The sequence below is a fragment of the Marmota flaviventris genome, chromosome 12, assembly GCF_047511675.1.
Source record: "Marmota flaviventris isolate mMarFla1 chromosome 12, mMarFla1.hap1, whole genome shotgun sequence".
NCBI lineage: Eukaryota > Metazoa > Chordata > Mammalia > Rodentia > Sciuridae > Marmota > Marmota flaviventris.
Genome location: NC_092509.1, coordinates 57,585,253 through 57,597,793, shown reverse-complemented (window position 1 = coordinate 57,597,793; position 12,541 = coordinate 57,585,253). Strand labels below are relative to the sequence as shown.

The window sequence follows — 12,541 nt, the reverse complement described above, 5'->3', positions numbered from 1 at the left end:
AGCAACAGCGGTTACAGGACCGCCGGTCCGCCCGCCAGCTGCTGCAGCAGCCCCATCCGAAAGTGGGTGCAGGACGCCAGGTTTCCATTTGCAAGCTTCCTGTTAGGGAGTATTTTCAACTGGGGCGCGGCGACCCGGTGGCCGCGTCCTCCTCCCCGCCCCCACGCTGCCCGGGGCGCCTCGGGGGCGCGCACCAGAGCCCGCGCGGGGGCGGAGCGGCCCCTCCCCCCGCATCGCCCGCAGGCCGGTTCCTCCGCGGTGCCTCCTCCCCTCCCCCTACTTCCCCTTCGGCTCCCCAAACCTAGGCTTCGGGGTCTCGATGACGTGGGCGCACAGAGTGGGGTGGGAGTACAGGACCGGGGGCAAGAGTTAGATGGGGGCGGGCGGCCGTCTCGGCGGGAGCCGCCGGCCCCTCGGCGTGTCTTTTGTGTTTGTACACACACCGCGCGAGGCGGCTGGGAGGAGGGAGCAGGAGACGCGCGGGGGAGGGGCGAGCGCGCGCCAGCGAACGGGCGCGCGGGGGGAGGGGAGAGGGCGGGGCGCAAGCGGGGACTCGGGGGCGGAGCCGAGCCTTCCCTCCATTGTGTGTGATTGGCTGGCGCGCGGCGCGGGGGCGGGACGGCGTATGTTGGGGGATAGCCTCGGTGTCAGCCATCTTTCAATTGTGTTCGCAGCCGCCGCCGCGCCGCCGTCGCTCTCTAACGCCAGCGCCGCCTCTAGCTCGCCGAGCTCCAGCCGAAGGAGAAGGGGGGTAAGTTTTCCCATCTGCCCGCTTCTCCGGAACCGAGCCCCGCTTGCCGTCAGCCCTGAACCGGGCCCTGCCATTGCGGGGAAGGGACCCACAGCCCCTTTAGCTTAGCCCACAAACTTTTTGGCCCAGAAATGGAGGTGAGGAGTGAGTTTGCCTCTTCCCCCAGGCGGCGGCGGCGGCGGCGGCGGTTCTCCCGTCTCTCGCCGCCTCAGCCCTACAGCAGCAACGCGGCGCCGAGCCTGCTCTCCCTCCTCCCGCGCCCCTGGCTCCTCTTTCTTCGGTGAAATCCCTCCTGATGTCCCTTTCCCGGACCCCAAACCTTCACCACGACCCGCGCGGGCCCCTTAACTACCGCCCCCGGGTCCCAGCCCCCAGTTTTCAGGCGGGAAAGAGGTGAAATCGCCGCCGCTTCCCACCCTGGGGTAACTCGCTTTTTGCTGCCTCCCCACAGTTGTTGCTAAGCTTCACCATCTTGTCTCTCTTCTCTGGTCACCGACCATATTTTCCCCCGTTTCTCTCTTCCCCATTTTAAAAAGGGAGGAAAAAATTTAAAAGAAGGACATTTTTTTCCTTTTTTGGAGAAGTGGAAACTTGATGCATTTGAAATGCAAAAAAAAAACTTTTGCATTTTGGAGGGCGGCACGTGGCAGAGGATCGAGGTATTTTCGAGCGATTTGGTGTTTTGTCTCTTTGGAAGGGAATCGGATACGTTTTGCGATTGTTTCCATTTTGTTCTGGTCTTGGAGCCGAGTTGGTGCCTGAGCGAGGCGGGCAGGCTGGAGGGACCCTGTGCCGAGGAACCCGGAGGAAGCAAAACCAAAAGTTTATGTGGTGCTTGGGGTGGACGGGTCGGTCGGTGTCGTGCGTTAATTAAAGACTGGGTGCGGGGCACTTTTATTTCATTGCGAAGCTTGTGAGGACTGGACGCGAGGACAGTGCTTTGTAGAATGCTCAGTGGTGGTAGCTGTTGTTCCCCTTGTTTATCGAGACGTCTTTTGTCAACATTAACTGTAAAGATGCAAAACCAAGAATGTTTTCAGATATTTACAGCAATCCATTAACTGCTAGACGCGAGGGGGGGTTGGGGGGGGGTTAAAACCTTTTTTTGCTGTAATTTGACTCGACCTTTCAGTGGTTTGTGGCTTCGTTCTTTTGACTTGTTTGTGGCTCGAATGTTTACAGACATTTCTAATTTCTAATTAAAGAAATTAGATCAAAGGCTTTTATGGGGCTTTTTGTTTTGCCGTTTGTCGCTCAGAATTGGCATTTTGAAAGACGACTGGTATTAATACTAACAATTTTCTAGTACTACAGTTTGTTTCAAGAAGTCATATTTAGGTGATAGGCGTAATCCGCACCCTTTCACATTATATAACATTACGGACTTTTTTTCTATACTAATCATAGTTTCCAGATTTTTGGGGGGGGGTAGTGACAGGAAACTTGGATGTTTAGTAGTTGCATATGGTGAATTTTTCTATTTTATTTTATTTTTAATGCTGGTAGGTAAGTAAGGAGGTCTTTCTACCATGGCACGTACAAAGCAGACTGCCCGCAAATCGACCGGTGGTAAAGCACCCAGGAAACAACTGGCTACAAAAGCCGCTCGTAAGAGTGCGCCCTCTACTGGAGGGGTGAAGAAACCTCATCGTTACAGGTATTAAAGGAAGAAATGGGACAAAGTCTCCTGTAGTATCCAAATAATGTAACAAAAAAGATGATTAACAGTCAAACTTTATTTTAGGGAAACTGTTGTGTTTCTTTTTGAATATTTACTACTTGAATGCATGTGTGTGTAATTTAGTATTGGATCTTACTAGAAACATTAATTTTGAAGTCATAACTGATCTAGAGGCCTCAGGGGATCTAATTCATCAGTAAAAATGTTAATGGGATAAATTAACATTTAGTCAGCTGTTAGTATTTTTTGAATAATAAAGTGCTTTTTAAATTTTTTCTGGGTAGCCATTCTTGCTTGTGGTAAAACATTAATTATAAAGTCCCCATCCCTCATTTAGTTGATTGGTTTATTTCCTCCTTTATTAGCTTATTTGAGTTTGGTCTAAGCAATGTTGTTAAGGACATCTGCCATTAGAGGGCAGAAGTTGTTCATAATTAGGTAGACTGCGATTTTACAGTTATCCTATTCAGTGGAAGAAACAAGTCGGAATTAGGTAAAATTTTTTTGTAGACAATTAGTTTTTAAAGAAGCCAGGCATAATAGTGAACTCCCGTAATTCCTGCAACTTGGGAGGCAGAGCCTGGCAAGTTCAACATCAGCTTCAGCAACTTGGTAAGACCCTGTCTCAAAAAGTGCTAGGGACATAGCTCAGTGGTAGAGCATACCTGGGTTCAATCCCCAGGGCTGCCATCCAAAAAAAGAAAAGAAAAGCTTCCAAACTTCCAAGAAACACTGTACAATAAGGAGTATACAAATTTCATTATTCGTGAGGGATGACAGAAGTCAAAATACAGGTATTCTAAAAAAAAAAAAAAAAATTAAAAACCACTTTTTAAATGACATACTGGGTTATGTTCACAAGTCTTTGAGGGCTTTTAAAATAATTTAGGGTGCAGCTATATTAAAAAAGAGTGGTACCAAAATGAGAAGCAGCTAAAGAGTCTTTATTAGCAGCCTGGCTAAGTAATATTTAATACTGAGGCTGAAGAATACCTGGATGGTTTGTTTTTAGAAAAATTATTGCATTTCTTTAAAGCTGACCACTTTTTTGTGTGGCAACAGTTTCTTTAATGTTAATTTTTTTTTTTTTTTAAAGGCCTGGTACTGTGGCACTCCGTGAAATTAGACGTTATCAGAAGTCCACTGAACTTCTGATTCGCAAACTCCCCTTCCAGCGTCTGGTGCGAGAAATTGCTCAGGACTTCAAAACAGATCTGCGCTTCCAGAGCGCAGCTATTGGTGCTTTGCAGGTAAAATGGTGGGTGGGGAAGACTCTTGAGAGTTTTTCTTTGTGCTGTGTTTAAAGAATGATTTTAAATCTTTGCATATGTTCAAGTAGTTGAGTCAATGTGAAATGTAGGTGATTTTACTGTTGAGACTTGGGAAAGATTAAGTTACTCAAGGTTATGCATACAGAAAATGGCAACATTTGAACCCATTGGATTCCAAAACCTGATGCAGATTCCATTATACCATTTAAATTTTTTAAAAATTGCACTAAAAGCAATGTTCAGAGAAAAAATTCTGGTTTGGGTTATGACTATAGTAGGACATTAAGATCTGGAACCTAGAGGTCTTTTTAGTAGACCTGAAGAGACAAATACAATGTAGAGCTTAACATCTAGACAGAATAGGTGGCGATAAAGAATTATGCATTAAGTTAAAAGTAGTGCGTAGTAGTTAAGGTTGAATTGATGACAGTGAAGATAATAACTGGACAAGTTAAGAGGGCAGGGATTTGAGGACTTGTAGTTTGCTAAAGAGGATTAATTATGGATTTCCACTTAAATGGAGAGCGTACTAAGCTTACTCTTAGCTTCATAGTGTTGGGACTTTGAGAAATAACTGTTCTAGAGGCTGTTACATATTAAAATAATTGCGACTTAAAAGATTAAAACTTGAAATTAACAAAAAGAGGAGCTCAGTAGGTAGAGTGCTTGCCTTGCATGCACAAGGCCCTGGGTTCAATCCCCAGCACCACCAAAAAAGAGAGAGAAAATTGATAAGGTATGTAGCGTGATTAACATCAATTGTTTTTTATATCGTATGGTTGGCATTCTTGAAAATGTGGTTAAGACTGCCATCTCCTCAGGAGTATGGGGCAAAGAGTGATTAAAATGCAGATTCTAGGCACTATTGTAGACCTGAATCAGACTGGGAGGAGGGTCTAGAATTACATATATTCCATTGGAGGATTTTTAGGCTGCTGTTGCTGTGAAAATAGGGCTTTTGCTTTATATGTGAGAAAGATTTGATAGGTGGATTCTACCCTGAAGTGTAATTGGTTGAGCTGTTTCTATGGTTAGTCTAAACTTCATTTGATTGGTGAATTCCAGTAATAGGCACCCATTAAATTCTCAGTGGGTGGAAATTACTGAAATTTCAACTACTAAAATCTTCCCATGCTGTTACTTAGAACTACTAAGTCAGAACTATTCTTAAGATTCCCAAGATTTGTAGGTATAAAAATACTAATTTTTGTTTTTGTAGTTATTGTTAATAGGATTATGCTTAATATAAAACTATACTGAAAATTAGCATTTTTGAGCTTCATTGTCAAAGTATTAGTGTCAGTAATTCAGTCTTATAATTGGGATTACTTAATCTGGGTTAAAGGCTTTTGTCTTTAAAATTGTTCGTGTGTAGATTTCCTTCCATGCTATTATTCAGTTATATGTTTGTCATTAAATTTGGTTTTACTGGCTTTTGGCCAAATGTTTACATCTGCCTGTATTTCTAGCATTAATTCTGATTTTAATTAGAAAGAATAACCTATTATAATTTCTTTTGCTTTGTTTGCTTTTTTTGTTTGTTTTGTTTATGGTGCTGGGCATCGAACCCAGGGCCTTGTGCATGCGAGGCAAGCACTTTACCAACTGAGCTATATATCCCCAGCCTTTTGTTTGCTTTTTTGAAGCATACTCATTAATTCTCTTTACGATATAAATTGATAATTTGCTGATGCAAGTAGTAAAATAGAAGATAGCAGTTGATATAGGATTCTGAGGCCCCCTCCTTTTTTTTTCCTTTTTTCTGTTTTTGCTTTAGAATCACTCAGTTTATAACTGAGTACATATTCCCATGTTCACAGAGGATGCCCAAAACCTTGGACAGCACAAAATCCTGTATATACCATGTTTTTCCTAGGTGTACATAGCTATGATAAAGTTTGTTTATAAATTAGGCACAGTAAGAGATTAATAACAGTAATTAATGGTAAAATGGAACAATTATAACAATGCCTTTAATAAATTTTGTTTAAAATTTTATGAACTGTTTCTGGAATTTTCCATATAATATGTTCAAATCACAGTTGACCTGAAGGTGTGAAACCATGGATAAAAGAGGGGCTGTTGTATAGCTGGAGGAGGGACAGTCATTCAGTAGTGAGAAGTTACTCAAGAATTTGCCATAGATAATAAAAAATTGACTAACTTATAATTCTAGTCTTTGCCTTTAATGTCTGACACTTTGAACTAAAATATTCTATTAAGAATGAACGCTGTGGGCTGGGGGATATAGCTCATTTGGTAGAGTGCTTGCCTCTCATGCACAAGGTCCTGGGTTTGATCCTCAGCATCACAAAAAAAAAACCAAAACACTGGTGTTATGAAACGAGAAAGAGTCATAAATATATTCAAAATGTTGTAAATTTGACATTTGTCTTTAAGCTGTAAGGTCTTTTTCCTTCTGCTGTTAATTCAAAATTAATTACATTCACTGGTTACAAAATAATGTGGTAGTCAGTCTTTAATCCTCTTTACAGTCAATGTTTAAGGGACGTTGGAATATTGGTAATAGAATAAGAACTACATTTGTCATGGGCAAACCCTCCTCTGGTTTCAGTAATCTCCAAGTTGACCTTAAATACTAGTAGTTGGGGGTCTAAGACAGCAGTGAGAGCCTTAGCTCTGCCATACCACATCTGAATTGTATCAAACATACCAATAAAAGATACCACTCTAAATGGTCTCAGAACCGTGCACCTGTTGACATGTCCATATAGCAACTTTTGTTGCATTTCATAGAAACATTAAAGGAATGCCTAATCCTAAAATGATGGGTTGAACAAAATTAAACTGAAACAAACTAGCAAATATCATATATCTACTTGAGCAAGGCATTGTGAGTACAAAATGAAATAAGATATTAAAAGATTTGAGGGGCTGGGGATATAGCTCAGTTGGTAGAGTGCTTGCCTCACATGCACAAGGCCCTGGGTTCAATCCCCAGCACCACAAAAAAAAAAAAAAAAAATGTGCATGCACGCGCACGCAATACAAATGCCAGGGAAGTAGGAGTTCAAGGTTACCTGCACTAGAAACATGGACAGAAGGAATGCTTGCTTGCTTTTTCATGGAGTCTTGAACTAAATCTTAAGGCTAATAAGATTTAGTTCTTAATAACAAATGCTAAAGAATGACGTAAAAATAGTAAAATTTGGATGCAACAAATTTTTACAGAATAGAAGCAATAAAGCTAAAAGGGATGAAGGTCTAGTTCCAGTGGTATACCACTTGTCTAGTATGCAGAAACCCTGTGTTGAATCCCCAGCACCAAAAAAGTAAAAAGATACACTTCGTAAAATGGAAAATGTAAACCTTTTTAGTTAGTTTTTGTCATGTTCATGTTTTTAAAAGTGGACTCTTGGTTTTATTGCGAAGTCATTGGAGGAGGGGTGTGCTCAGGATTCAATCCAGGGCCATTAGCAGGCTGAACTACTGAGCTATGTCCTCGACCCCTACCCTAAATATATCTTGATCAGAGAAACAGCTTTTCCTTATGGAGAGAGAAGAGGACCAAGTAACTTTTCATTTGATGCTCTAAATCAAAAACAGTTGGACTGGTGACTGTTAAAGTGGTGATTTTGGTAATTTTGTCATTTCAAAATGAGGTGGTTTTTTGTTTGATGCCTTGGATTGAACCCAGGGCACTTCACCATGGAGCCAATATCCCCAACCCTTTTTATTTTGAGATAGAATCTTGATAAGTTGAAGTGGAAGTTCCCCTTCACATGCCAAGTGTCAGTGATTCATACAGCCAAGTTTTTGAGTGGTACTATGGATATGCCTTAAAATAAAATTGTAGTCAAATAGGGGAAAACTGGCGGGATCAATACACAAATGCTGTTACAGATTGGGATCTTTAGAAGGGTTTAAGGTGGGTGCAGTGTTGTATATCTATAATCCCGGCTCTTCAGGAGGCCAAGGAAGGAAGATCACAAGTTTAAGGCCAGCCTGGGCAACTTAGCAAGATCCTCGCTCTCTCTCAAAACGAAAAAGTAAATAAATAAAAGTCTGGGATTGTGGCTTTGTGTCTGGATTCAGTCCCCAGTACTGCAAAAGTTTTTTTTTGTTGTTGTTGTTTTTAAAGAAGGGTGAGGATGAAGCTCACTGGTATAGAGTACTTGCCTAGCATGTTTTTAAAGCTCTTAGTTTAGTCCACAGTAACCTTCCCCCCACCCCAGCTTGTAATGAATACTAGAAATATATAAGTATTCTTATTATAAAACTTGATAAACAAGATAGGACTAGAAGTGTATCTCAGTGGTAGCCCACTTGCCTAGCATGTGCAAGGCCCTGGTTTCAATCACCAGCACCACAAAAGTAAAAGATGATCCTTTTAAGGATCATGTATGGTAGAATCCAGTTAACTGTATTGCACTGTTGACAAGATGAAGGTTCAGATATTGGAGTGAGTAGGATTCAAAATAAGGACACCAGGCTGGCATGAGATATTTGAAGAATCCTATTAATAAGTGATTTGACTTGTGTAATTTCATGAGGACTTATAGACAAAGGTGGGTTTGTTGTTGTTCTGTTTTTGTTGTAGATGGACACAATACCTTTATTTTATTTATTTTTATGTGGTGCTGAGGATTGAACCCAGTACCTCAAACGTGCTTGTCAGGCACTCTATTACTGAGCCACAACCCCAGCCTCTAGACATACAAGGTTTTTTTGGTTTTTTAATAGGTTTTTAAATGTAATTATTTGGTTAAAAAGTCAATATCTTGTGAAGTTTATTTTTTTAGGATTCAAAAACTTCATTATAGTTCATGTGTCTTAACTGTTTTGGAAATAACACCATTAATAATTTTTCTTTATTCTTGTTGCAGGAGGCAAGTGAGGCCTATCTGGTTGGCCTTTTTGAAGACACCAACCTGTGTGCTATCCATGCCAAACGTGTAACAATTATGCCAAAAGACATCCAACTAGCACGCCGCATACGTGGAGAACGTGCTTAAGAATTCACTATGATGGGAAACGTTTCATTCTCAAAAAAAAAATTTTTTTTTCTCTTCTTCCTGTTATTGGTAGTTCTGAACGTTAGATATTTTTTTCCATGGGGTCAAAAGGTACCTAAGTATATGATTGCGAGTGGAAAAATAGGGGACAGAAATCAGGTATTGGCCGTTTTTCCATTTTCATTTGTGTGTGAATTTTTAATATAAATGCGGGGATGTAAAGCATTAATGCAAGTCAAAATGTTTCAGTGAACAGGTTTCAGCAGTTCAACTTTATAACAATTATAAATAAAACTGTTAAATTTTTCTGGACAATGCCAGCATTTGGATTTTTTTAAACAAGTAAATTTCTTATTGACGGCAACTAAATGGTGTTTGTAGCATTTTTATCATACAGTAGATTCCATCCATTCACTATACTTTTCTAACTGAGTTGTCCTACATTCAAGTACATGTTTTTAATGTTGTCTGTCTTCTGTGCTGTTCCTGTAAGTTTGCTATTAAAATACATTAAACTATACTTGCTTTTGGTCTTTATTAATCAACCTTATCCATACAATTAATTCAAAGGTTCCATGTTAAAAACTGATTTTAGTTACAAGTGCTTCAAGACAAAACTGTTGAGGTGTGGATAAGTATAAGCTTAGCATGGAAAGGAAACAAGGCTTTATTTCTATTTTTTTGTTGTTGTTGAACACAATATCTTTATTTTATTTATTTATTTTTATGCGGTGCTGAGGATCGAACCCTGGGCCGCGCGCACATGCTAGGTGAGTGCTACCTCAGCCCTTTATTTCTAATTTTTAAAAATGTGTAGATGGTAAATATTTGCCAAAACCAGATCTTAACTCTGGACATACATTGTGTTGATTCTCAAACCACCTGGAAATAGTTGAATCTGTGTTGAATACTAAATGTACACTCAAAAAAGTACTATGCTGTTAAATTTAACTCAAAAAGTATTAGTGTATTGCAGCTCTGTCTGTTTTATGATGTGTACTTGTTAACCCTGCAAGTACTAATAGTTCATAAGCTACATTTAGCAGTGGAATGATTAATGTGGAATGAAGATAACATAAGACCTAATGTGACATTAAATTGAATGAAACCTAATTATTGGGCTAAGAACAAACTTAGATCAGTAAGGTGTAATAGTTGGCTTTCTAAGTACTGGCATTTTCTCCCTCTGCTTATGTTTTTTCAGTATAAGATACCAAAATCTAGTAGTTATTGAAAACAATTTTTAGAAGTAAACTGTCTCCGTGGGAGAGGAAGTTATGTTAACTATTGGAATCCATTAGGGACTAATTATTTACAAGTAGATTATATACTTAAGGTTCTTGGAGCCCTAATTTGTGTTCGTCCCACCCTAGTACTGGGGATTGAGCCCAGCAGTGCGCTACCACATTCCTAACCCCTTTTCTTTACTGCTCTTGATAAATTGCTAAAACTTGGAATCCTACTTCAGCCTCACAAGTGACTGGAATTACAGGTGTGCCTGACTCCATCCTAAATTACTCTAATAAAGCTTTAGTGAACCAAAAGTATTTTTTTTCCTTGTCCCATAAAATGGTTGTAAGCAGTTAATTTGCCAGTTTTTTAGCATGATGTACCTTATTTAGATAACCAATGAAGTGTTTATTACCAAAAGTTAGCATTATGTAATGAGCTTTGCATTCAGTGGTAATATGCAAATGTATGATTGAACTTTAATATATCATGGTATGTTAATATTTGTGCAATGATTGCAGCTCAGTGGTAGAGCACTTGCCTAACGTGTGAAGCACTGGGTTCAAACCCCAGCACCACATAAAGGTATATATAAGTGAAGCAATTGAATGGAAAAGTATTCTTGAGTTCTGACCAATATGCATAGTAGTTTTGAGCTTGAGACTATTCTTTGACTCAGGTTTTGAATATCATCTGCCTGCCTATTGGCTCCTGGGTTAGTGCTCAGTTACTGTGAGGCTAATAATCCTTTTCCCTACCATGCTTTGGGGATGGTATAACTGCTAAGTCAAAATTTATAGCAAATTGCAGTTGGGTCCAAACCATGTGTGGGGATTAAAGCTAAAATCACTGTTAAGTTTCAGCTTTTGAATACTAAAGTAACTTAAAGAAATAGCTAGTTAACACCTTAAAATTCCAGATTTAAAAAAAAAACTCTAGAAAGTTATATTGTAAGAAAAAAAATTGCAGGTAAGTATGTCTTAGGAAAATCAGTAATACTAAAACTGGAAGGATATTTGGAGGGGCTGCGGGATGTGGCTCAATACCTCCACATAACACTGGGCCCTGGGTTTCATCCTCAGCTGGGGAAAAAAAAAGTGAAAACATCACTCCCTTAAGCAAATGGGAAATCTCATTTAACTATCACAAATAGATGCCCAATCTCTTGCACTTTATCTTGGCCACATAAGAAATAAATTCAAGTTTACAAATACATTGAAGTCCTGGTATATGCTGTAGATGCAAAGGTATGCTCCAACTTGTTTAATTCTATGAGATGGGTACTATAATACCCTGTTATGCAGATAAAGAAATTGCCAAAGTTAAACAGCAAATGGAGGTGGTGGATTTTGTCCCCAGGTAGGCCAAATTTAGGACCATACTCTAAAATAAAAAGCAATTATGCTATAGATCGTAGAAGTTTAAGTCTTGGCATTAGTAGAAACAAATGGGCAGGGGGAGACAAAATGAGGAATGAGGGGGACAGATTTTAGAAAAAATTAAGCCTGTGTGCAATCAAACCATGCTGTTCACCACCTGCTCATTCCTCTTAATTCCTCTCACCTCTTCAATTTCTTTTGGCGCTTCCTCCAAAATCGCATCCAAAAGTTTCCACTTAACACTTCAACCTTCCTAGTCCAAGCTGCTATTGTCTCTGACCTGGACTCATAATAATTCATCTACATCTATCCCCTCTGGCCTTTTTTCCACAGAGACCACAGAGAAATGACTCTAAAACTTAAACTGTTCCAGGTCATTTTCCCACTCACTAAAAATATCTCATGGGCTGGGGATGTGGCTCAAGCAGTAGCGCGCTCACCTAGTATGCGAGCAGCCCGGGTTCGATCCTCAGCACCACATACAAACAAAGATGTTGTCTGCCAAAAACTAAAAAATAAATATTAAAAAATTCTCTCTCAAAAATAAGAAATATTAAAAATATATATATATATCTCATAGCTTATCATGGCAAACTACATAAACTCTTCACAATCTCATGAGGCCTTAATGTGATCCAGCCTTTCCAATCGATTCCCCTTCTACGTACAACTTAAGCCCCAGCCAAACCCTTTACCCACATGTCTTTTCCCATATTCTTTGGCTTTTTTTTTTCCTTAATATTTATCAAAATATGAAATTACCTTGTTAATTTGTTTACTTTTTTATTGAATCTACTTTCACTACACTGCTACAAGAACAGGAGTTTTATTATGTTTCCCATTATAGTTGCAGTGCTGTTACAGTAAACCTACATACAAATCAACGCCTAGAATTGAATATTAATGCTTGCCTTCCAGTTTTGGGTTTTTTGTTTTTCAAGTCTGAGGATCAAACCCAGCGCCTCATGCATGCTAAGCACTTGGTCTACAACCAAGGGGTCCCAAACTCCTGCTTTCATGTGGTAACATTAAATTTCTATAATCCTAATACACAGAAACTGATTTGTTATTTTGAGGATTAAATGAGAACATGCAGAAATGCAAGGCCTGATGTAATATGCCCAATAAATGCTGAATTTGAATAGAAAATTATGATAAAGCAAACCAACATACTTGTTCCTTGCGGAGTTGTAGGGGAAAACCTAGCATCAAACTTCCAATATTTCCAGGTAGGATTCCTGCTAAATAGGTAT

General features: G+C 39.7%; 1 protein-coding gene across 1 annotated transcript; it reads left to right on the top strand.

The window, feature by feature from the left end:
• The first annotated feature begins 646 nt into the window (after positions 1 to 646).
• H3-3a (H3.3 histone A) lies at positions 647 to 9,199 on the top strand. The gene is made up of 4 exons (XM_027954733.2): positions 647 to 751; positions 2,258 to 2,408; positions 3,529 to 3,682; positions 8,551 to 9,199. Exons 2-4 carry the CDS (start codon positions 2,281 to 2,283, stop codon positions 8,677 to 8,679), a joined length of 411 nt encoding a protein of 136 aa, XP_027810534.1. The 5' UTR covers positions 647 to 751; positions 2,258 to 2,280; the 3' UTR covers positions 8,680 to 9,199.
• The last annotated feature ends 3,342 nt before the right edge of the window (positions 9,200 to 12,541 follow it).

Coding starts and splice junctions, on each gene's coding strand:
- H3-3a (XM_027954733.2), top strand. CDS start 2,281: ATGGCACGTACAAAGCAGACTGCCCGCAAATCGACCGGTGGTAAAGCA. Junction 2,409..3,528: donor AAGAAACCTCATCGTTACAG/GTATTAAAGGAA, acceptor TTTTTTTTAAAG/GCCTGGTACTGTGGCACTCC. Junction 3,683..8,550: donor CAGCTATTGGTGCTTTGCAG/GTAAAATGGTGG, acceptor TTCTTGTTGCAG/GAGGCAAGTGAGGCCTATCT.